Here is a 23,699-nt window from a genome sequence, read left to right on the forward strand (position 1 = left end):
TTTAATTATTTTCGTATTACCAGTTAAATCCATCCACGATCGCTAATCCAAAACTGCACGCGTCTGAACCGTTCGATCTGAGGTGCGGCCAGATCGAGAAAAGAGTAGTTGGGGAGCGCATATTTACATTTTGGACCTTACTCTTATTCGTATTTGTGTTGCGGCCATATCGAGAAAAGAGAAGCGGGGAATTAGCACATTTACATTTTGGTCCTTCTTCTTATTCGTATTTGTGTTGACGGGTACCGTGGATTCCACCGGCGGCGCAGAGCCGGAGACCGGAGGGCGGCGGAACTCCGGCGAGCTCGGCGGTGACCGACGGTGGAAGGAAGGTGCATTGTTCGTCAGTACACCAAGCTCTCATCAACTCGCCGAGCGCTTCCCCTCCCTCCGCTCCATCCATCCATGGCGTCCTCCCCGCCTCCATCGACGGCGTCCCCCACCTCCTCCTCGCCCTACCGGAAGCTCCTCCACTCCGTACGCCTCGCCCTCGCCCTCATCTTCGCGTGCGATTCCGAGTCCTCTCCCCTGATGATACACTTTGTTTGGATTCCTTGTTCGGTTTCAGTTGATTTACTGGGCGGTGCAGCGCTGCCGGATGTCGGAGTCGCCGTGCCGGCTCACGGTCTCCGTCAAGCGCTCCCCGGAACCCGCTGGTTCCTCGCCCCTGCGTATATCTGGTAGTGCAGCTGCGCGCTTGCGCCGTTGTGATCTGTTGCCCCTTCCTTCCGCTTACATTCGTGAACTACTGCAGTTTCAGATACTGGAGTTGGGAGCAAGCTGGAGGAGTTCCTGGAGCTAGATGCATTGGCGCGTGAGACCCCCGTGGAGAAATGGGGTATGCGATCACCTTCTCTCGCTCAATTTCCCTGTTTGCTGGTTGTCAGTAGCATCCTCAGACTGCGGATTGCATGAGATGTGTGGTTCTGTTGTTAACAACACCGCTGAATCATCTGGGAAGTTGGTTTGTACGGTATAGCCTGTTAGGTACGGAGTAGATATGGAGTTCACCAAGTCATCAGAATTTGCTTAAGATATATTATCACTACATTTGATATGTTCATATGTAGAATTGTAGATGGTCTTGATGGGAAGATGGATATATGTTTTTCCCTGACATTCTCTTGGGCAACAACCATGTACCTGACACTGTGCCATGTATCTTCATTTGGTTTAGAGTTTGTCATAACTCTTGGTTCAGCATTCATTGTCTCACGCTAATTCTTTCCATCTGCAGATGGTACCCTCTTAATCACAACTACAGGTATGCTTCGTATCTAATCTATGTGTTACATGGTTCCACTGCTCCATTTGTGCCATACTGACATAAACCATTTCATCTTGTTTATTTAATACTTTCACCTTATTCTAAAACATATGTTTAAGTTATCATGTGTTGTCCATTGTTCTCCATGGTCCCATGCTGCTAGTGCTCATTTTATTATCTCTTTTTGGAGTGGAAATCCCACAAAGCCTGAGAATTTTCCCATAAGAGCTGCAAAAGTTGATAGCATTGTGGGCATACTTAAATCGGTCGAACCACAGTAGTATGCCATGAAATTCGCTGTTTCACTTTGCTAAAACTTATATTTGAATCTTGCTGTCTCCTTGGTTCCTTTTTGTTCCTTTTTTGCATATAATGTAGTTCTGTACATTCTGTCTAATTTATTCAAAATGGCTTTATTGGATAAAAAGGAATTCTAGAGTCAAAGGAAATGTTAAATATTTATGTTGCGTATACTTATCTTGTTATGTTTCTTCAGATATTTTCCAGAAATTCTGTGTGTATGTTTATTCTGTTTTGAATACATGTTATGACACCTGTGGATCCCTCCACAAATTAGCATTTGCCATGCAAATACATAAATATATATGTTGTAAACTATTGTTTTATTATCTTAATTCTATGTGTTTATTCAATGCTATTGAACTTTTTATTGCATACTTTTCCAATCTGTAGGAATCGATGACAAAGCTATTTATCGTTATCAATTTAATCTTCAAGAAGACACATCTTCAAGCACAAGATTTACCAAGCTAGCGACCACGTACAAAAGTCGTGCTATATTCAGGCAGGTCCTCTTGTGTTACTTTGATGTGACCTATGGAAATCTGGTGTTTGTTGAATCGTTTATGCCTTTTTCAACACAGTGGAACTGAAGTATGCCTTTGCCTGCCAACTGAAGCTGATGTTGATGACTTAATATTATGGTTGGTTGGTTTTGTCCGCAAGGTTGTATTAAGGAACATTCATATTTTTTAAATGTTTTTTCACCATAATTTTACCTGCCCAACCTTAGCAACATTAGTGATCGTTGTAATTTGTTATCCTGTCAATAATAGAATCCTCATAACAATCCTATATTACAGACTTACTATAGTCATTTGTTTCCAAATATGATAGAATTAGTAACATTATGTTGCTAACCATTTCTTTTTGCGCGATTGTCCCGAATACTTTCTAACTAGCATGTTTCTGTTGTTGACCTTTGCAGATATTCGTGCTAAGAGCATCTGTAAGTATTTCTGAACTTTTTTCTCTAGTTGTAACCAGTGTGTTCTTCCTATTTTCTTTGTTCACTATGTTTTTTTTTCCATATTTCATAATGACTGATCATATTTATACTCACCATTAATCCCTTTAATCCTGAGTCCTTAATCCTCAAGTCAAAATGCCAAATGCTATTCGTCCATACTGACCATACACACTGGTGCTATTGTGTGTCTATCTCTTAGCAGCGGGTGATGCTGTTCTCTGAGGATGTGTTTTTCTTGTTAGAATAACTGTGTCATTTACAAAGCCTTCTAGCTTATCCCGTATCATGTGTGGCGTACTGCTCTAACAACAGTACATTATCCCGTATCATGTGTGGCGTACTGCTCTAACAACAGTACATTTCATGCCACTTATATCATCTAAATCGAATGTGCAGATTGCATTATGTGAATACTTTTTCACACACTGCAGGACATGTTTGATGTATTTCTATATGTGTTCCCGTTTTATATGGAGGCTCATACCTTTGTGCATGATGTGCAAAATGAAAATACATGTTCCTGTATTTATTTATTTACTTCTGAAAATTCACAAATACAAAAGTAACAAAACACGGTGTTCATTGGTCTATGCTACAGGGCAAAACAACTGAAAACCCTAATATTGGAGTTTCCTACAGATGCATTTGTTTGATAAGTTCTTAACAGCCATCTGATATCATATCACCAATTTGTCTGCCTGCATTTTCAGACCAACAATATTGTGTATCCTGAGATGTAATTAAAGGATATAAAACTGATGATCATGATTCATCCTCAGTACTTGGTTACATTCCATTCCTCCGAACATGTCTAATTTTACTTTGTGTTTGCATATGTCCAGTTTTAGTTGTTGCACAGTAAACAGGCCTAGAATTAGAAGCATCTATCTGCTTTTACTCTGTTTTTTCTTATTGTGACCTCTTAAATGGTTGTTTGATTTCTTTTGTACTACTCAGAATTTAGCATGTGAGCTCTTTGTTGCGCAAACAGACAGTGCTGGATCAGGAGACGTTTGTCTGTCACAAGATTCTGATGATGTCCATATTTCCATTACCACATCAAGTATTGACCGTCTAGTTTCTGGCCTTAAAGATTATGCACTCTCACATGCTAACACATCTGACAGGTGTGAAGCATGCTACATGAACAGGTAAACATTGCTTGCTGAGTTTAACTCTAGACATATTTGTTTATTTCTTTACTTTGCTATTGGAAATAGATTTATGATGTGTGTTATCTTTTGGATTTTGACTTTCAGTGGAAGCTTATCATTAGCAATTTAGCATCCATATTTAATCATTTTTCTGGAACTTGCACTTGAATCGCTAAACAACAGGTTTTTAGTTAATTTATGGGTGTTTTAGACTTTGTGTCACATAGGAAAAGTTGTCGCTCATGAAGCGGTAAATAAAATAATTGCAGTCACTGATTCTGAACGTAGTTATGAAAACTCACTTGTGCACACACGAAGGCTGGGGGAATAAGTCTTATCCCATCACATCTAATAAAATCTGAAATGTATTAATCAAATATGCACAATTGAGTGTATCAACATTATTTAATGTGAAGATATCAGATCCTGCCGCATTTGAGCTCTAGAATTGTATATATCAAGGCCTAATAGCTTTCTTTTGTTAAACAAAGTACTGATCTTTCAGATGAACTGCTTCAGGTGGCCAACAGTGTCTGGTGCTATTCGCTAGATTTGAGTAATGTCTAATTGCCCCATTTTCCCATCACCCAAAGTCCCAAACCCATTCAGCATTTCAGTTCAACCTTTTTAGGCATGCTTGTGTATCCTACCTTTCGGTAGCCTGGTATGTAGTAGTTGAATTCAGTCATGTGCATACTAATGAATACCATATGTGTATCATCTATCTCTGCAATTGTACATTCCTCAAATAGCTTTGATTACATAGTTGATAGGGCTTGTATGTTTTGCTCTTCTGCCTTCTCACTTCAGAGATCGCCTGAAGATTGGAACTGGAACAGCAAAATATGTAGACAAAAGAAAAGCTAAAGGGCAACTTGTTGAAGTAGTGATAATGATTGCACCTACTTCATCTGATTTGAGCTGTTGGATGACAAATTGTTCATCTACACAGGTTTGCACCATAGGCCTCTAAGTTACATAAACTAATTATGCAATTACATTAGCATACTTGTTCTTGTGATGTCTAACTGGTTATGGGTGTAGTATACAAGCAAGAGGGCCTCTTGTGTGGTATATTCTTGCTTGTATTTAGTAAGCTTATAAAAGTTATAACAGCATGGCGTCCAATGTTTATGCTGAAGGTGTGGTTCAAGTATGCTCACTGCTTCCACTCAATGGTGAATTGTCTATTGTAGGTTTTGCATTTTGTAGAGTTCATACCATGTCCAATCTCACAATCCTCCCTCAGTGCGCTGATGAGCATAGACTGGCAAAGCTACGGTTTCAAGTTTAAAGGGGGTTTCATTGATGACGATGGAAATGCTGAGCTTCAATGGGATAACATGGCATTTTCTCATGTTGATATTGCCATTCACACTTACCACGAAGGATATCCAGCTTTTGTTTTGTGCATGCTTTCTTTTTTCTAGTGATGGTGTCGCCTGTCTATTTGGCTGTGGATATCTCTGTTGGATTTCCCATCACTGTATTTGGCTATCCTTGACCTGCTGTAGCTACTGCTGTTCATGAATGGAAGAGCTCTCAACCTGAAAGGCATCTTCTAAGAAAGGCACTTAAGTCTGCATTGTTTGGATTGAAAGCAGACCATGCAGAGGACTTTCTCAGCTGCCATGGCCAGAAGGTTTGTGCCTTCTACACTTTGCTGTTAACCACGTAACTGGTGTGTTTGTTATTTCCATTCCTTACTTGTATGTATTTTCTGCCTGTTATAATTTATAACTCAAGAAAAACTATTGTTAGACATAAGGTAGTACTGAACCGACACCTGTTAGATTTAGTGCAACCTCAATGCAACACTTCTTAATCTGTGCCACCTGCCAACCTCGCAAAGTGACCACTTTCTGTATAGTTGCTCTTTTGGTCACACAAATTAGATTGACGTCATAATAAGCTTCATATTATAATTTCTGTAACTTATCATCAGAAATAATCACTCTGTTGGTTCCTACCTCAATGTGAATATCATCTTCACTTTCCTTGATACTTCTTTCCCTTGAAATATCAAGTGTGTGTCGGCTTTATACTACGAGGGGAAAACTGTATAGGGAAGAACTGGTGTGCCTACTGCCTAGTACACCCTAGCAAAATTACCACTCCCCTTAAATACCGAACAAAGACTAGACGGCAATATTGTTCAGCTTGGGAATGGGCTTTGTAAGTCTGTATGCCCTCAACTATTCTTGCTAGTTTTCATCAGGACACACATTGAATCTTAGTTTGGTGGCAAGCCACAAATGACATGGCCTAACATTTGCGTACTGTCAGTTCAATTACTACAAACTTGAAAAATGGATTAATCTGATATTCTAGAACAACTTTCATATAAAAAGTTTTCACACGAAACGCACCGTTTTACGGTTTGAAAAGCGTGCCATGAGTATCCAAATGTTAATCCAACCTAAGGTAACTTGATGTAACTTGTTATTGCCTACAATTTGATGTAACTTGTTCTTTCCATAATTCAGGTTCGCGAGTATGTCCCTGATCTCGCAGAATCGATAGCTGGCTTAATCTTATCATCCAATGATCAAGAGTTCCAAGATGAGTGCATCGCTCTTCTCGGCCTAGGCTCAGATCAAGATCTCACAGAAGGGGCGGTTAGATCCTGCATCGGTGAGAAGATGAACCGTATCATAGAGATGAATGACACCAAGGAGAACGTAGAGCACAACGCACCTTATCTGTTCGAGTGCGAGAGGTTCGATGAAGATTATAGCCTACTGGATGAAGACGACCCAGATGAGGATATGATTTTCGATTTCTAGCATTTCCAATTGTCTCGTAGCACTCCTAATCCAGAGATCTCCTATGCTGTGAGAGAGCTTTACTTTGACCAGAGAACTTTATAAACACTAACAAAGACTGCTCTCTGAGACTGTTTCCTGCCTCGTGTATACAAAATTCAGACATTGTTACGTCAAAAATTCAGAAACTGCAAGTAATTGTCCATGTGCTGAGCATCTCTTTCTGTTCGTTCTCGTTCATGATAATATCTGCGTTCAATAACTCCATGAAGATTGTGTATACTATAAGTATTTTTAAAATAGTGCCAAGTCAAATATTTTTAATTGTGACTATTAATAGCAAAAAAAAAACAATCATGTAAAATTAATATTAGTAGATTTATCATTAAACAAACTATCGTACTATACAATTATTTGTATTTAAAACATATTACTTTTATAGATATTGTTGGTTAAAGTAGTATCTCGAAAACCGTGTTGAAGTCCAAAAATACTTATATTTTAGAAAGGATGGATAGAGTATAACATTACAGACAAATTACATTATTTTTGTAGAAAATTCCACAAAATTTGAGTTGAATCCTTGCCTTCTTGATATCAGAAAGACGCGTGAGGGCGTGAGGCTGGATGCGTGTGGCCTCCTGACCTCGCGTCAGACTCAGAGCCCCTTTTGCTTTTACAGAATGTGAAGCGTCCTCGTCTCGTCTAGTCCTCTCCTCCTCCTCCTCCTCCTCCTCTCCGCTTTCGCTTTGACCAAACCCAAACCACGCGCAGCGCTCCCATCGCCCAGGGCAACGCCACGAAACCTAGCCCCACCGACTCGCCTCGCCTCGCCTCGGAATCCCCCAACACCAGAGCGCGGCGGCGACCATGGAGCCCTCCCCCGTCGGCGGCGGGTCCGCCTCCGGGTCGGTGGAGCGGTGGCGCGCGGAGGCGTCGCGGGCGTTCCAGCACTACCTGGATCGGGCGGCGCCGCACACGGCGGGGCGGTGGGCCGGCACGCTCGTGGCCGCGGCGGTGTACGCGCTGCGGGTCTACTACGTGCAGGGGTTCTACGTCGTCACCTACGGCCTCGGCATCTACCTCCTCAACCTCCTCATCGGGTTCCTCTCCCCCATGGTCGACCCGGAGCTCGAGGCGCTCGACGCCGGCCCGGCCCTCCCCACCCGCGGCTCCGACGAGTTCAAGCCCTTCATCCGCCGCCTCCCCGAGTTCAAGTTCTGGTATACGATTTTTCCTGATTCGCTTCTGATCCTAGGCAGCAAACTGGTGTAGGTAGTTGGTGATGCGACCGTACAAATGTGATTTCTTAATGTGAGGTTTTGATCGAACCAGCTGAGATGGTTTGGATCATCAATATTCAATTCACCGACCAACACATGTGCTCCACTGATTAATCGGATGATGAGGTAGTAGATGGATAGGCAAAGGCTTCACTATGAATGCTAACCTACGGCTTATGCAGATTCCATTGGGAGTTACTACTTAATAGGGCTATAGATAATTTTGATATGGTAATTGCTTAGGTTGTGCATAGCTGGAAAGTCCGCGATGAATTTTTCTAGTGGAGCTATTGCATTTTTTGCGTGCTGTTATCCTGTTTAGTTGTTGGCTTGTGATGTACTAGTACAGTAACTTTTACCTGTTTGTTTTTAAGTTCAGATAATATATTACGTAACATCTTCGTCAAGCTTACAATTTTTTATGGAACTTAGTTCATGAGCTGCTTTTACACGTTGCTTTATTGACACTTGTTCACAAAACAAGAGGCACTTGCTGTTTTATAGCATCGAAGTTTATTTCTTAAAAAGATCAGGAATAGTAATTGCATTAGTTTGTCATGGGCACATCATGCCACTGTAATTAAACACTTCCCTATTTCGTGTTCTACTGCCAATGGGTTTGGTTTCTTTGTGTGCTTGTGTTGGCGTGTCTAGCAAGGCCTATTTGCGATGCAAATGCAAAATGTCAGCTATGCTAACTAATTTATTTTTTTTCAGGTATGCCATCACAAAAGCCTTTTGTGTTGCTTTTCTGATGACATTCTTCTCTGTATTCGACGTTCCTGTCTTCTGGCCAATACTTCTCTGCTATTGGGTTGTGCTTTTTGTCCTGACAATGAAGCGGCAAATTGTGCATATGATAAAGTACAAGTATGTCCCATTCAGCATAGGAAAGCAGGTGAGATCATTATGATATGTATGCATAGTTGATAGTGTTTTCTTCTGCCATTTGGAAGTTCAGTAGTTCATACTGCACCATATGTTAATCTTCCAAGTGGCCATTACTTTGTGTATTTGGTCCTAGTCATGATAGCTGTCTTGGGGGCAGTAAAAATTAGAAAGGCCCTTTATTTGCAATTGCATTGGGGGCTTGTCAGAGTTACATCCCTAGTACCTTCTGATTAAGTTTGTACTTACTGCACTAAGATTCAAGAGTAAATCATATGTTATGAGTAGGAGCTACTGGCCTTGTCTTGATATGTTTTCTCATAGTGTGATATACTCCCCTCTGTTCATCAATATCGGTGTCAAATATTAGTGATCAGAGGTAGTATCATAGCCAAGCACATGTAAGATGATGACAGTAGGTGTGTCACCATGAGAAGACATCGCTAACCAATTTAGATCACTGACTTGTTGCGCTACACATTTTCCTTTTTCCTGAAGGAGTTGCACTATACAATTTTTTAAATGTACAATATATTAGCTTACTGAACTACATTAATTCCAATGCAGAAATATGGTGGAAAGAAAGGCCCGGGAGCCAGTACGTCTAAAGACTGAGACCTGGATTGCAGATCCCTGTGTTGCTCTTGAGGCAACATGCTGGCATGGTGGTTTTTTGGTACCAGCTACTGACAGTGGATGTACACCTCCTTTCGCTAGTCGAAAGGAGCTTAAAGAGACTTTGCATCGGTTGATGGCCATTTGTGTTGTATATCAGATTCTTCTGTGCAATGACTCGTTCATTTATAGTTCTTGTGCTGTGCGGCTCTTGTGTGGACGAGTAATGAACCTATTGAGTCAGGTGCAATGCAAATCAAAACTATTGGGGCTTGACATGGATTTGTACTGGAATTCAACATGCTCGTTTCCAGACGGGGCCCTTAATTACTCGCATGTTAGTAACACATTTGTTATTCTATTTAGAGTCCTATGAAGGTTGTCTGTTTTGTGTATGCGCATGAGCCATTCGGTAATTGTTACTCCCTTCATCCTACATTGAGCATCCAATAATGTCTGCTATAATGTTTGTGCACCAAGAACAAGGATAATTTAAATCACATCGAATCGATCAAGACGTCATGTATAATATGCACACATTCTCTCCTAATGCATGAGTTGGTTAAAACACAATGCACAATTACACCCTGCCTTTAGCATGCACACATTCTTACATGATGTATTAATTGTGCTCTAATAAAATCCTTATACATGCGATCAATTTGAAAAATTAATTTTAGTTTTTATTATATGATAATCAATTTAAAAAGAAGGGAGTAATATCTTAACTGCACTAATGATTGGTGGCCAGGTGATTTACAACCTCTGATGCCCATCGTAAAATCCCAAGCTGTTTTAGCCTGTGCTAAGTCAAAACTGTCAGCCTACCAGGCAGTTTGTAACTAACTGCAAATATGGTAACCAACCCGCTGGCTGGCAGGCGGGGCCGACCGTTCGCTCCGGCCCCACCTGTCAGCCAGCGCATGATCTCTACTCTTTTTTATTTATTAGGAGGTTGCTGCGCTGCGGAGGCTGCATGCATTAGCGCGGAAATTCTCAGGCTCGCCGTCGACGAGGAGGAGGAGGAATCGGGAGGAGATCCGAGATGGCGGCGAGGGAGACGTCGCGCCACGTGTCGCTCTGCCTGTGGCTCGCGCTCGTCGCCGCCACCCTCTCTCTCGCTCAGGTACTCGATTGATGATGCTTGCTCATTCTGTTTATATCATTCACATTGCCCGGATTTTTCCCCTTCAATTCTTAGTTGCCGCGCTATCATTAGTTTGCCACTCTCCCTGATCTGATCTGATTACTCGTACGTCACTCTTCTCCAATGTGTTCGATTTTCTATTTGTTTTAGAACTTTTGCTCTCTCTGTTTTCTCTTTTCAGGCGGTAGAATCAGAAGCCGAATTGACCAAGGTCACCACCAAGGTCTTCTTCGACATCACAATCAATGGCAAGCCGGCAGGTTTGTGCATCCTGACTCCCTGATTTCTTGAGTTCACCAAAATTTTGTTATTGCCTGCTTCTCTGGTAATAATGTCATTTATGTATGTTGAAGATTGTTCATTGTTTAATGAAATCTTCCATTATCTAAAATAATGCGTGTTTGATTGATGATATGCTCATTGACGTTTAAATTGTTTCTACTTGGTTGTTATAGGTCGGATTGTCATGGGGCTTTTTGGAAACACTGTTCCTAAAACAGCAGGTATAACATCAACCTAATTACTTATTGTTTTCAACTTAATTGTTTTTGTCTGAGACACAAATTGGTAATGGTCTCTGCATCTGCTCTTTGCAGAGAACTTCCGAGCAATTTGCACAGGTATTTCTTCCCAACCGTCATACTACATTTCTTCAATGTAATGCTACCGATTTCATACAAATTATTTGAAATTATACAATTTGGTCAGCTATCCCAATTCCCAAACGTGAAAGGCTATATGTCCTTTTAGTTTTCTTCTCTAAAAGTGTCAAATGAAAAGGCATATTGCTCGCATCCTTTTTATGTTATACTATAGGGTTAATACTTATTGGCATATTCGGTGTTACATAAGTTATTTCCTTTATCACTCTGGGGCCTGTTGGTACTTACTGAGCATGCCCCAAGTCATGTACTCCAGTTGATTTGGCTACTATAGTTCACGAGATTTGGAGAGAGAGATGTCCCTCCAAACATTTTTTTTTAAAGAAAAAATTGCAAGCGTGTTGGCGATTGAACACGGGATATCAGGATTGAAACCACACACCCCTTGCCACTGCACTATCAAGTGCATCTCTTGGCTACTATAGTTTCATGTAGCAATCTCAACTTCACATTTATACAGGTGAGAAAGGACTTGGCAAGAGTGGCAAACCTCTCTCCTACAAAGGAACGCCATTCCACAGGATCATCCCAGGCTTCATGATCCAAGGAGGCGACACCGTGAGCGGCAATGGAACCGGCTGTGATTCGATCTATGGTGGAATGTTCCCTGATGAGAACTTCAAGATCAACCACTCTGCACCAGGTGAACTGCTTTTCTTGATATCCCAGTTGTATACTACTATATTACTGCACAGAAATTTCATTCTTTTGAGCAGCAAGTCCTCATGTTTGATTTGCTGGCTGGTCATTGGTTCAGGGTTGCTGTCCATGGCCAACTATGCGAAAGATACAAACGGATCCCAGTTCTTCATCACCACCGTAAAGCTAACCCGGTAAACTTCATCAGCTCCTGAGAGCTGAGAATTAGTTTTCGTGCAATTTTTCTTTTTGTTTGCTAGAAATCTTCCGATCAAATTGTAATTTTGATCATGACCTACTCTTTTTGTGTTGTTTGCTACTGCAGGTTGGATGGGAAGCATGTTGTGTTTGGCAAGGTGCTTTCTGGAATGGACGTCGTCTACAAGATTGAAGCTGAAGGCAGTCAGAGTGGTACTCCACGGTCCAAAGTCCTCATATCAGACAGCGGCGAACTGAAGTGATCTTCCATTAACAGAAGCTTAATAACGAGCTGTACTTATTTACCGTGAATTCCTACCATTGGAGTATGTGTGCACGTAATTAGTGCCATGCATTGTTTGGAGCCTGTTTCTGCTGATTATAATGTGACCTGCTTTGTGTAATTGTTGTAAAATGAGAGTGTTCTCTCAATATTTTCCCATGGCAATTCAGATTGGATATGCAATGCAAGCTTATATACATGCGAACACAATGTCATATTCCTCTTTGATTTAGATTATTGAGCGGATTATTCCATGAATTATCAATTTGATTATGACTATAAATTAAATAATTTATAAAAATAAACTTAATAAATAGTTTAAAACACGCATTTTTAAGCCTTGTACAAGAAAATTCTTTTTATAAAAAAAATTTAAAGCGTTGAGCAAATAATCCGTTTCTATAATTAGAATAAGGTTTAGTTTGATTGTGAAGTTTGGATTTTTAATGGCACGTAAAATAAGACTAGACTAATTAAGTATTAATTATTTAAAACTTATTTGTTTTTTAAATAAACTTCTAAACAAAAAATATTTGGAAAAAAATAAACCTTTAACAGTTTAGAAAGCTAAACTATGCTCACAGTAAATAACACCCAAACTAACTTTCAAACTAAGCCTAAGTTGAAAAGAACAACTCGATAGAATCTAAAATTTTGATGCACTCTTGATCGATTTATCTGCATCACCACTCCCTCATTTACACAAAACAACCCGCAATCGAAAGTTACAAAAAAAAAAAAAAGCACCTCAATGAGTGTGATTAATGTGGAGTTAAACACGAAGATCTTTGCTTGAGACAGAACCCGACACTGACATGTAGGGCCCACCTGTCAGGCAGCGCATCGCTTTCACCCTCTTGGCTACTATTTCTTCGTGGACTCTTGGGCAGAGTGCGGAGACCGCAGTGCGGAGCAACAGATCTATCCATCCATCCCATCCTCGATCCTTCATCCCTGCCCGGCGGCGAGCGAGAGAGAGGCGGAGGAGATCCGAGATGGCGGGGAGCGGTTGGAGGAGGATCCCGGCGGCGAGGAGGCCGCCCATGTCGCGCCCGGCCTCGGTCTGCCTCTGGATCGTGCTCGTCGCCGCCACCCTGGCGCTCGCCCAGGTGCTCATCCACCTCGTCCGTCTCCACTCTCCACCACGCCTCGCTCCTCCTCCTGCTTCCCCGTATCTGCGTGTGATGTGATGCGTGTGCTCTCCGATCTGATTCGATTGTTTGTGCTCGTGCGCTGATTTCTTGATCTGTTTGATCTGTGGATCCAATTGGCCCTGGTGTGCTGATTTGTTAGAATTTTGAGTGGTGCCTCTATGTGCATCTATGCGTACTCACCTTTTTTTTTTTTTGTTGCTGTTTAGGCGAAGAAATCGAAGGCGGATTTGACTGAGGTCACCCACAAGGTCTACTTCGACGTCGAGATTGATGGCAAGCCCGCAGGTTTGTGTTGGCCCCCTATGTTTAGCTCTACTACCATATCAGCATAATATATAAATCTTCAGGCAGAAAGAAGAAAAGATATGCATAGTTTGATGTGTCTAGCATTAGCAAATACGGAGCAGTAACAATTTAATTTGCATTAATTGTGTCCCACCGTTGTGTATAAGTGACTTGTGATGGGCTGATGTCATATGCAGTGATTATTACAGTTAGAGTTATCAGCATTTGAGATTGACCTGAAGCTAACTCTATTATGATGAGAATTTAGCTTCTTCTATTGTTGTTTATGTTTAAGGAGAAATGTTGATGTGATATTTGTGTATGTACTATTTATGATGTCTTTCCTGTTAATGATTGCCTTACTGACATTTATTATTTTTTCTTGTATTGCCATAGGACGGGTTGTCATGGGACTTTTCGGGAAGACTGTTCCTAAAACGGCAGGTACCATTTGCTTATCATTTAGTTAGGTAACAGGAAATTCATTGTCATATCACAAATGCGAATGATTCACTATATCTTTTTTTTTCCTACAGAGAACTTCCGAGCACTTTGCACAGGTATGCTCCCCAATGATTTATACTGTTTTTATTACATTAGATGTGTTCATTCATCTTCTGCTAGAGTTTCCAGATGGTTAATCCCATGGCAAGCTTGGTAGTGGCAGCATGTAGAATTTCCAGCATTGAATAACAATTTCTTTGCCACTTTAACCTGAAATTATTTTTGAATGCACAACTTTTGTGTCATTATCAAGTTTGGCCAATCAAATATACTGTTACAGTTGACTAGTTAAAAATTGATGCAAAAATACATCAGCTCAGCTGTTGTCATTATTCATACGCAAGTGTAGAATATTATGAAAACCCATAAAGTATTTACTTCATATAATGAGAGAGATCCCATTCTGGACAGCGAATAGCACTACAATCTGTGTGGTAGCATTCCCTGATGCCTACTTGTGGTTATTATACGTAATCTAAGTTTGGGTTTGATGTAGCGCTTTCAACTTTGTTGTTATACAGGAGAGAAAGGAACTGGAAAGAGTGGCAAAGCACTCCACTTCAAGGGAAGTGCATTCCACAGAATTATACCCAGCTTTATGATCCAAGGAGGTGACTTCACACTTGGTGATGGAAGGGGTGGTGAATCTATCTATGGGACGAAGTTCGCCGATGAAAACTTCAAGATCAAGCACACCGGACCAGGTAATTTTCGTTATTTCCTGAACCATTTTTTTACTACACTATAGACGCATTATTTGTGTGGTAGACCATCAAATCATCCTTGTTTGATTTGATCTCATGTTTATGCAGGCCTCCTGTCCATGGCCAATGCTGGGAGAGACACAAACGGGTCCCAGTTTTTCATCACCACTGTAACCACCAGCTGGTAATCGTCGTTTCCTCACTAGCCTTTGTAATCAGAGCAGCACTATTTCTAATTTGTACTGAAGACACTTCAATCTGTTGAAACTATTTATTTGATTAGGTTGGACGGGAAGCACGTCGTGTTCGGTAAGGTGCTGTCTGGAATGGATGTGGTTTACAAGATAGAAGCTGAGGGCCAGCAGAGTGGGTCACCGAAGAGCAAAGTTGTCATCGCGGACAGCGGCGAACTGCCGATGTAATGAGCTGAAATGATGTTTCACTGAAGCTACTGCTACTGCTGCTCGTTGTAGAACTGTTATTAGCTGCTCTGTTTTGCTATGCTTCTACCCCGAATCTGGTTGGAGTAAATTTCTGTTAGACTATAACAGCGTGCTTATATCGCCTCTTAGTTGTGGGCGATTTGGAGTGAACTAGCATAAAAAGGTCGAAACTTTACTTAAGTCGTCTTCTTGTTCTAAGTCGAATTATACTTTGAAGTGACTTGCTTACTGTTGAGCGCTTGATCTGCGTCTAGTTCAGACGAAGATATTCTAGATTCATTGAACTGCAACAGACTAAAAAAAAAAACCTAGATCACGATCGATTAGATTTGAGTGGATTAATTTACACAAACCAACCACCTCGGGTAGATAAATAAAATCTGTATGTTTCATAGATTCTCACTGACACATGAAACCGAGGTAATTAGAGAGAGAATTAAGGCCGATGCAAACTGGAGTAATCCTCAAAACAGCGTGATTCCGTGTGCCAAAAGAGGACAAGGAGAGAGTCCTGGGAGTTAGAGCCAGACACACCCACAGACCGCATCTAGACCGCGAATCTCCGATCGGGCGGTGGATAGCACAGCATCCAGGGGAAAGCCGTGTCAGACACGCATCTGGACCGCGAATCTCAGATCGGACGGTGGATAGCACCGCATCCGGGGGGAATCCGTGCCAGAGACGCATCTGGGCCGCGAATCTCAGATCGGACGGTGGATAGCAGCTGGAGGAAAGCCGTGTGCTGCTCCAACGAGCCTAATAATTGGCGGCCGAGTCAGTCAGCCTCCCGACCCATCAAACACAAATAGGGTTAGCGAGAATCGGCGGCGGCGGCGGCGAGAGCGGAGAGAGACAGGAGGGGGCAACCGCGGCGGCGGCGGCGGGGGCGCGCGGAGATGACGGGGAAGGCGAAGCCGAAGAAGCACACGGCGAAGGAGATCGCGGCGAAGATCGACGCGGCGACGACGAACAGGGGCGGCGGGAAGGCCGGGCAGAAGGACCGGCTGGGGCAGGACAAGGGCGGCCACGCCAAGCTCGAGTGCCCCCTCTGCAAGACCACCGCCCCCGACATCAAGTCCATGCAGATCCACCACGAGGCGCGCCACCCTAAGCTCCCCTTCGAGCCCGACAAGCTCAACAACCTCCACGGCGGCGGCGCCGGCGCCGCCGGCGCCGGTGAGGCCGCCGCCTCCTCCTCCAAGCCCAAGCCCGGCGTCCGCGGCAGCCTCAAGAAGTAACCGCAATCGAATCCATCATCACCCGAATCTGCTACTACTACCGCCCGCCGCCGCTCGCTCCGGTGTGCTTACTTGCTGCTGCTTGCTGTTTTGAATTATTACTACTGTGTCATGATGTGCCGTGTGATAGATGCGTTGATTCGCGCACATATACATATGTGACCGTGTTCCGTCGCGTCTTCGTCGGCATGTTTTAGCTATGATGTTTAGTTTATGTGTCACTACTCTATGATGCTGTCAATGGTGTCAATGGATGATAATGTTTATGCCTGTCACTGCTCAAACAATTGCTAAATCTGAGTAAAGAAAAAGGTGATGGCTAAATCCGTTTGCTCACTCACTTCCGTTTCTTAGCAAGGATGAATTGGAAATTTGCAATTGTGATTAGCTGATTATTATCTTTGCGGTGTCAAGCGGCATCTTTTTTAACTTGGTGATCATAGGTATCATGTGGGGCATGTTATTCTGCGCTGAACCCATGACTGATCTGCTTTTAGCATTGGAAGCACAGTAATTAGGAGATTCTACCTGTTTAGAAAACATATGTTTTTTATTTCATAGTTATGCGCCTGAAAAACAACTGCCTCTTCACAATTAGAGGTAATTGCAACATGGAACTGAGGAAAAATGGGCCTGTTGCCCTGTATAAGGGAGTTAGTTGCGGGTTGATGAAATCGTGGTTCAGTGTTTAAAAGAACACTTCTTTCAGTTCTGAATTTTAGATGCACACCTCACACGGTTCAGTTTTCTCTGTCAAATTTCACAGTTTTCCTAATGTTAGGACTAGTGAACTCCTTAATCTCCGATATGATCTGTTAAACATGCAGATGGCTCTATGCCAAGCCCTTCACAGTGAGAAGTTGCATCATTTGTTTCATGTGATTTCCACTATTCGTAGGTAGTTCATTGTGGTTGTCATTTAGTCATCTGAGCATGGATTTACCAATGCAGCGGTGTGCAGATACAAGGCATTCCAGGCTTCTAACTTGTCAAAAAAAACAAGTTTTGTCTATTTGATTGGTACCTAAACTAAACTACCATTGAGGCTTAACACCATAAACTGATGTTTTGCACTAATTTATAGCAGTGAGATGCCTTTCTAAAGCTCATGGACTTTAGTTATGCAGTGCCCACTGGGGAGGCATTGCAATGATGTGATATTATGGTGCTTGAAGCATGGGGGAGGCATATTATGGTGCTTCAAGCATGGGAGAGGCCTTTCACTTTTCTTTGTATGACATGGAATCAGGCAGTCCTTAGATGAAAGTCATGAAGCTCTGATGAAGTTTTTATGTGGAAAATTTTGACCACTCGAACTTCTGCTCTGGCAATTTGGCATTAGATGAAAATCATGAAACTCTGGTAAATTTTGTCCAGATTATTTGGATTTGATCAGAACCAGATGATATGATGTAGTGCTGCATCCCTTGAAGGTTTTGAACAGTATAGTTTACTGAAATCGAGATGCCAGAAATTCATTGTGCAATCACAGTGTTTTATATAAACTACGCCGTGAGACCAGGTTGTTGCAGAACAAGAATATGCACTAGACAGTAAGGATTTTGCATACAGTGTTTTCCTTTATATACTTTACACTAGGTAATACAAAAAAGTAACAGTGTGTATTGACAATTTACATCACATATATAAAACAAATGAAGCAACGGAATCATTACTAGACAGACACAACGAAAGCACAATCCTGGAATTCTCTCTTTTCCTTGGACAGAAACTATTGTGCTCTCAAGACATAAACTTGAACAAAGCAAAGAATACATTGGATCCCATCATCAGAGAAGAACAGCTGTCTTGCCGCAAGTAATCAATAACTCAACTCTGTTTCAGATTGAGTTCCCAGGCCTAGAGAACAACCTGCTGAAGAGAAACACAAAACCAAGCCTAAGATCAGTCATTTTGGAAAAATCTCTGCACCAAAATAACAAAAAAAAACACGTTTCCAGTTCTTTTGTTAATTAAGTGTGGTACAAATATGAATTAAATCTTTGGGTAGCTTTAGGTGCATAACTTTTCAATATTACAAATGGAACATCAGATGGTAACAATATACATACGATCTATTATGCGATAAGTAGAATCAGTAAGTAACAAGCTGTTTAAGGTCTACCTTTAATCACTGAAGCTGTTCCTACTGGTGACCACCAGTGGGCTGTAAAAACAACTGTTGAAGCTGGAGGATCACTGACCATTGTTAGCCAATGGCACCTCCATTGATGAAAAAATGGCTCCTTGATATGAGCTCAAAACAATGGCTATTGTTCAAACTTATTTTCAGCATAGAGCTCAGTATTCTGATCTTCCTGATGATGGAGATGGAACATAAACCAACTACAAATTCTAAAAGTGATGGAAATCTTGACGTAGGAGTATAGGCGAGAACTGTATTTATACGTGAAGTAATTCTGCAGCTACTGTTCAGGACAGCTCATTTAAGGATCAATGGAGCCACTGAAAGAACTTTCCTGTGTCTTGGGAGTTGGTGGATCCTCATCCTCCACAAGAAGAGGGTCTAAATATCCAATTGCCAGTACCCTTTGCGCCTCATTGTAACGGGCCCAGGTAACAAGGTATAGACCAGCAATGATAAAGACTCCTCCAATAATGCTGAAAAGTAGAATGGAAACATACAACACGTGATTATGACATTATGTATACTTTGAAGTTTCTTGAAATTCTATAGTTTAGAGGACCAAAAAGGAGTTTTTCTAAAATAGTATGGGAGTGAAATGAACAAAGCGATATTGGCAATGTTATCTGTAAAAAAAACAGTTTTTATCATATTTTCACCGGTATTAACACCAATATGAAGATTATTTGTCTGGAGAGTATCAGAAACAATTAATAAACACAATGAAGAGCGACTATTGTCTGGAACGAGTATCAGAAGCAACTAATGAACGCAATGCAGAGCGACTACAGTTGAATGAATCCCAAATTTCAGAAACCGTCAAATGGCAAAGTTCAAAGAACACATTTCACAATATTACATGCCAGAATTTTCCGTTATACCTTCCAAGATATATTGGGGTACCAAGAAATATAGTTGACAGGATGGTAGAACATGCTGGTTGGAGTGGATTGTAGAGGGCAACCAGAGAAGGACCAAGGATTTTGTTTGACCAAGTCATGATTGCGTAATTCAAGCAAGATGCAACAATTCCCTGGTGAAGCAAACCAATAAATTCAGTTAGAACATGCTAGAGGAGGATCATAAACATTAGCATTGCATTGGTCATACACAAGTCTATGTAATATAAGCCCAAGGGAATATAAACATGCTTACAGCATATAGAATAGCAATGATCTCGGTCGTTGTCAATGCCCATTCATGGAGCCCATTGGTTGTAACTACCCCTGTCAGCACCATGAATACAGTGGCAAATGAATAAGAGTAAGCTGTTAAGGATAAGCTCGCGGGATATTTTATCAGCACTGGAGCCTGCACATAAGAAAGCAACCCTGTCAATAGACATTCTTTTTCCAACAAAAACAAAGACATTTTATCAACATATAGATATTAATCTTCACCAAGGATAAGATGTTCCAAAGTTTGCATCACCTGTATGACCAGATAAGCGCCCATCAGGAAGCAGTTCCCAATGAGGCAGATGACACCAAGATTCCATGTTTCTAGACCGTATTGGAGCATGGCCGATGTCAACCATTGAGGCGTGTAAGAATTGCTGCTCCATGTGCCGGCCAGGACATTCTCACCCACACCATTGGAGCCTCCTCCTCCTCCTCCTCCCATGCCAATCAAGGATGGACCTCTATAGAACACCATCAGCACGGCTCCGGAGACGCACACAGCCGTGCCAAGAACCTTGACGATGCCGTCCTTGGTGAAGATATTGATCACCTCAACACTGCAACACGCGTAATTTCACTCAATTCAGTTGAAATTTGAAGCCAATGCAACATCAGGAGTAGATAATTTTCCAAATCATGAACCAATTTTACCCGACGATTGCGGCTAGGAGGAATGTGAACACCGGTATGGCTGGCTGGAAGGCTGCGGCGTAGGAGGCGTTGGTGAAGCTGAGGCCCAGCAGGAACAGGAGCTGGTTCCCGAAGATCCTGGAGAAGAAGAGATCGATCGATAAGATGATCAGAAGGAGAAGAAGAAGAAGAGGAGGAATCGATGAATACCCGGTGAAGCCGAGGAGAGCGAAGGAGGCGAGGAGGTGAGGGGTGAGGGGGCGGCGGGTGCGGCGCTCGCGGAAGAAGGCGGCGGGGGCGAGGAGGGCGAGGGCGACGAGGTCGCGGTAGACGCAGAAGACGATCTGGTTCATGCCGACGTTGAGGACGGACTTGGTGAGGACGTGGTAGCCGCCGTAGGCGAGCTGGGTGAACGCCATGGCGGCGTGCGCGCGCCACGCCTTGTCCGCCCACAGCAGCCGCCCGCTCCCGCTCACGCTCCACACCGACGACGACCACCGCTGCAGCATCGTCATCCCCTCGCCGCCACCCCGTTCCCTCCCCATCTCCGGCGACCCCGCCGCCGCGATTCCTGCCTCCTCGCCGCCGGTTGGTGTCTCCTGCTTTTGCTTGAGCTTGTCTTGGAAGGCGTCTACTGACTACTGCTGCTGCTTTTGATCCGTTTGTTTATTTATTTATTTTGTTGATTGATGCGTCTGAGTTTTCGCTTGCGTGGCAAGTTATATATTAGTAGAAAATGTGTTGAGCGCCACGCACGCTAAAAGGCCGGGAAGAAGTCATGCATTTTTTTCTTTTTTTTTTCTAAAAGAAAATATGAAACCGGGAGAAAAGTCATCAGCGTTGCTTGTACTCCCACTATGTAATTCATAGTTATAGAATACGTTATATCAATATGTCTACATCTATACTGAGATATTTTTATATTAGGATAGAGGGATTATGTATTAATCTTGTGTACGGCTTGATTCTAAGTAATACGGAGCACTAATCATATGGCTGGAGTAATGGTCTTATTTTTTTTTTCTTATACTTATGTTTATTAGCTATTTTTTTAGAAAATTTTTATTAGTTTAAGTTTGAAATTTTAATCTTAAATTTAGAGTTAATTTTATGGGTTTTTCATCGAAGTTTATTTTTCACCCTTTACTTTCAGATTGCTAACAACACGTATATAAAAGTTTTATTTATAAATTATTTTTCGTTTGCAAATTATGAGGCCGTAAGTATCAATATGTCATTTTTCAGGAGAAGGTTGTCACCTGGATATCGACATATCGTGACTGGTTTTTTCTCGACCAGATTTTGTAAGATTCTCGATTGAGGAAAAGAAAAATCTCACCATACACAGGGTGGGTGCGCCACTGCTTATCGTATCTACAGTACTCCCCTGGCAATTCACTGCTTTTTTCAGTAAGTAAAGAGACTACCATATGCTCTCTTCGTCCCAAAATATAAAATATTTTAGATGAATGGAACACTTTCTAGTTTTTTTAGACTAAAAAGTGTCATATTCGTTTCAAATCTCCTTATCTTTTGAGTCAAAGAAAGTAATTGGCATAGGCTAATTATAAAACCATATGAGTAACCTAAAATACTTATAGATATCGGATTTTATCCATTATTTCAAAAAAGAAACGATGTAACACATGATTATAACTCATTAACGAAAGGTGTTCTCAGACTCTATGGTAGTTTCGTTTGTGATTTATTTTTTTATGTTCGAGTTGTACCGGTATCATTTTTGTTTTTCGGGTCTCTGATTCCGTTTCCAAGAGAGAAAAAACGATTGCATAAACATTTTTAATATTTTTTTTGATCATTTTCATTCACAGTTATTGCCATGGAGGAACATGTGAGTGAGATAGTTGAACATTTCCTTCTTATCCAGAACACAACTTCCCTGGTGGTGGTGGCCCTTCTTCTTTCATTTCAAAAAAAAAAAAGAAAAAAGACACCCAAATCAACACAGATCGTAACTTGGCGGCGGGCGGGTGAGAGGACAGCAGGTTAAATTTTACATTAATTTTTTTTATACATTAAGATAGTATTAAATTTTACACTGAAACATTTGATACCTTCCCAAACATGGTAAAATTACCCTACATTATATAAAATATGTTCTTTTTGATTGGGTAAACCACTCTGTTTTTCAATAAAGTTAAAAAGATCAAACTGAATTTTCAATTTTTGATAAAAATTTATTTGGATTTCATCAGTTTTATCAATGGATTTCGTGAAATCCGATGATACCACCCCTGAGCCGATTTTAATCACTGTCGGGATTGTGAACCTAGAGGATAGAGCGCGTGAATGCTGAGATGAGGCGTGCCGCGTGCGTGGCTGGTTGAGAGCAACTACATTTCGCCGTGTTTATCTCCCTGATGTATCGTCCCTTTCGCCTTGTGACTCGTATTACTCTCACTACTCATCAGACGGTTAGGGTGTGTTGAGTTCATACCAAAATTAAAAGTTTGGTTGAAGTTGGAATGATATGATGGAAAAGTTGAAACTTTATGTGTGTATAAAAGTTTTAATGTGATGAAAAAGTTAGAAGTTTGAAAAAAAATTTATAACTAAACACAGCCTTAATGAATCGAGAGCGGCAGCGGCAGTGACGGCGACGAGAAGAGAACGATTGATTGATTGATCAGTCAAGATATCAAGGTAGAGAGCGGTGACCACGCTGTAATATGATGTGATAATCAGATGCTAGCATTATGTCCTGCACCTGCACTGCAGATTCCGTTTCTTCGCTGCCAGCTAACTGTTCAAATCTTTTTATTTTCTTTTTGGGTGATGGAGTTTAAATCATTTTTTGAATGAACAGTGTTCAGATCCGTATCATATGCCATGAACTGTAGCGATTGCGATGGACACCGACGACCGAACACACGCCGGGGAGGTAGGGATTCAGTGTTTATTATTATTGGTCGTGGAGAGAAATCTGTACAGCTGTGTATTGAACATTTTTGTGTCATGTCTGATGTGAGTGATTCTGTTTAATGGTTGATCGCTAATACTATGTTTACAGTTACATTCCTGGGATGAAGAAGCCGTATGGTCACATTCGTGGAGTATGCAATTTACTTTACTTACGCCGTGTTTAGTTCCAAAATAATTCTTCAAACTTTCAACTTTTTCATCACATAAAAACTTTCCTACACACATAAGCTTCTAACTTTTCCGTCACATCGTTCCAATTTCAACCAAATTTTTAATTTTGGTGTGAACTAAACACAGCTT

At 41.6% G+C, this 23,699-nt stretch overlaps 6 protein-coding genes across 8 annotated transcripts; 5 read left to right on the forward strand and 1 right to left on the reverse strand.

The window, feature by feature from the left end:
- The first annotated feature begins 160 nt into the window (after positions 1-160).
- On the forward strand, positions 161-6,666 carry LOC127776098 (type 2 DNA topoisomerase 6 subunit B-like). Its single transcript, XM_052302430.1, has 12 exons — positions 161-477; positions 569-680; positions 755-838; positions 1,238-1,264; positions 1,961-2,072; positions 2,152-2,233; positions 2,496-2,516; positions 3,495-3,688; positions 4,502-4,643; positions 4,888-5,081; positions 5,210-5,333; positions 6,178-6,666. Exons 1-12 carry the CDS (start codon positions 406-408, stop codon positions 6,475-6,477), a joined length of 1,464 nt encoding a protein of 487 aa, XP_052158390.1. The 5' UTR covers positions 161-405; the 3' UTR covers positions 6,478-6,666.
- A 475-nt stretch (positions 6,667-7,141) lies between these two features.
- Positions 7,142-9,518, forward strand: LOC127776107 (protein RER1A-like). Its single transcript, XM_052302442.1, has 3 exons — positions 7,142-7,679; positions 8,457-8,637; positions 9,195-9,518. The coding sequence occupies exons 1-3, from the start codon at positions 7,327-7,329 to the stop codon at positions 9,240-9,242; spliced, it is 582 nt and encodes a 193-aa protein (XP_052158402.1). The 5' UTR covers positions 7,142-7,326; the 3' UTR covers positions 9,243-9,518.
- Positions 9,519-10,205: 687 nt separating this feature from the next.
- Positions 10,206-12,401, forward strand: LOC127776106 (peptidyl-prolyl cis-trans isomerase CYP20-1-like). The gene is made up of 7 exons (XM_052302441.1): positions 10,206-10,368; positions 10,571-10,649; positions 10,845-10,892; positions 10,986-11,009; positions 11,512-11,694; positions 11,809-11,884; positions 12,016-12,401. Exons 1-7 carry the CDS (start codon positions 10,288-10,290, stop codon positions 12,149-12,151), a joined length of 627 nt encoding a protein of 208 aa, XP_052158401.1. The 5' UTR covers positions 10,206-10,287; the 3' UTR covers positions 12,152-12,401.
- Positions 12,402-13,051: 650 nt separating this feature from the next.
- LOC127776105 (peptidyl-prolyl cis-trans isomerase CYP20-1-like) lies at positions 13,052-15,441 on the forward strand. 2 transcript variants are annotated; one of them, XM_052302438.1, is made up of 7 exons: positions 13,052-13,295; positions 13,532-13,610; positions 14,007-14,054; positions 14,147-14,170; positions 14,636-14,818; positions 14,927-15,002; positions 15,102-15,441. In XM_052302438.1, exons 1-7 carry the CDS (start codon positions 13,167-13,169, stop codon positions 15,238-15,240), a joined length of 678 nt encoding a protein of 225 aa, XP_052158398.1. In that variant the 5' UTR covers positions 13,052-13,166; the 3' UTR covers positions 15,241-15,441. The 2 variants fall into 2 exon arrangements, with proteins under 2 accessions (XP_052158398.1, XP_052158400.1); XM_052302440.1 differs by having other exon boundaries at positions 13,053-13,280.
- Positions 15,442-16,038: 597 nt separating this feature from the next.
- LOC127776108 (protein METHYLENE BLUE SENSITIVITY 1-like) lies at positions 16,039-16,839 on the forward strand. The gene has a single exon (XM_052302443.1). The coding sequence runs from the start codon at positions 16,158-16,160 to the stop codon at positions 16,497-16,499; it is 342 nt and encodes a 113-aa protein (XP_052158403.1). The 5' UTR covers positions 16,039-16,157; the 3' UTR covers positions 16,500-16,839.
- A 1,183-nt stretch (positions 16,840-18,022) lies between these two features.
- LOC127776100 (WAT1-related protein At3g45870-like) lies at positions 18,023-21,140 on the reverse strand. Of its 2 annotated transcripts, none has more exons than XM_052302434.1 (7): positions 20,667-21,140; positions 20,478-20,594; positions 20,077-20,383; positions 19,801-19,956; positions 19,527-19,678; positions 18,625-19,121; positions 18,023-18,371 (listed from the first exon to the last, which is right to left on the reverse strand). In XM_052302434.1, the coding sequence occupies exons 1-6, from the start codon at positions 20,999-21,001 to the stop codon at positions 18,947-18,949; spliced, it is 1,242 nt and encodes a 413-aa protein (XP_052158394.1). In that variant the 5' UTR covers positions 21,002-21,140; the 3' UTR covers positions 18,023-18,371; positions 18,625-18,946. The 2 variants fall into 2 exon arrangements, with proteins under 2 accessions (XP_052158394.1, XP_052158393.1); XM_052302433.1 differs by having other exon boundaries at positions 18,023-18,374.
- Between the last annotated feature and the right edge of the window lie 2,559 nt (positions 21,141-23,699).

This window comes from Oryza glaberrima, chromosome 6 (assembly GCF_000147395.1).
Source record: "Oryza glaberrima chromosome 6, OglaRS2, whole genome shotgun sequence".
NCBI lineage: Eukaryota > Viridiplantae > Streptophyta > Magnoliopsida > Poales > Poaceae > Oryza > Oryza glaberrima.

Bases quoted from the DNA above. Each gene is read 5' to 3' on its own strand.
- LOC127776106 (XM_052302441.1), top strand. From the start codon at position 10,288: ATGGCGGCGAGGGAGACGTCGCGCCACGTGTCGCTCTGCCTGTGGCTC. The intron at 11,695-11,808 runs GTGAACTGCTTT...TCATTGGTTCAG, and splicing joins GATCAACCACTCTGCACCAG to GGTTGCTGTCCATGGCCAAC. The intron at 11,885-12,015 runs GTAAACTTCATC...TTGCTACTGCAG, and splicing joins ACCACCGTAAAGCTAACCCG to GTTGGATGGGAAGCATGTTG.
- LOC127776105 (XM_052302438.1), top strand. From the start codon at position 13,167: ATGGCGGGGAGCGGTTGGAGGAGGATCCCGGCGGCGAGGAGGCCGCCC. The intron at 13,611-14,006 runs GTTTGTGTTGGC...GTATTGCCATAG, and splicing joins GATTGATGGCAAGCCCGCAG to GACGGGTTGTCATGGGACTT. The intron at 14,055-14,146 runs GTACCATTTGCT...TTTTTCCTACAG, and splicing joins GACTGTTCCTAAAACGGCAG to AGAACTTCCGAGCACTTTGC.
- LOC127776098 (XM_052302430.1), top strand. From the start codon at position 406: ATGGCGTCCTCCCCGCCTCCATCGACGGCGTCCCCCACCTCCTCCTCG. The intron at 681-754 runs GTAGTGCAGCTG...GAACTACTGCAG, and splicing joins CTCGCCCCTGCGTATATCTG to TTTCAGATACTGGAGTTGGG. The intron at 5,082-5,209 runs ATATCCAGCTTT...TGCTGTAGCTAC, and splicing joins ATTCACACTTACCACGAAGG to TGCTGTTCATGAATGGAAGA.
- LOC127776108 (XM_052302443.1), top strand. From the start codon at position 16,158: ATGACGGGGAAGGCGAAGCCGAAGAAGCACACGGCGAAGGAGATCGCG.
- LOC127776100 (XM_052302434.1), bottom strand. From the start codon at position 21,001: ATGGGGAGGGAACGGGGTGGCGGCGAGGGGATGACGATGCTGCAGCGG. The intron at 20,595-20,666 runs GTATTCATCGAT...CTTCTTCTCCAG, and splicing joins GCTCTCCTCGGCTTCACCGG to GATCTTCGGGAACCAGCTCC. The intron at 19,122-19,526 runs GTATAACGGAAA...TCTACTTTTCAG, and splicing joins ACCCCAATATATCTTGGAAG to CATTATTGGAGGAGTCTTTA.
- LOC127776107 (XM_052302442.1), top strand. From the start codon at position 7,327: ATGGAGCCCTCCCCCGTCGGCGGCGGGTCCGCCTCCGGGTCGGTGGAG. The intron at 7,680-8,456 runs GTATACGATTTT...ATTTTTTTTCAG, and splicing joins CTCCCCGAGTTCAAGTTCTG to GTATGCCATCACAAAAGCCT. The intron at 8,638-9,194 runs GTGAGATCATTA...ATTCCAATGCAG, and splicing joins CATTCAGCATAGGAAAGCAG to AAATATGGTGGAAAGAAAGG.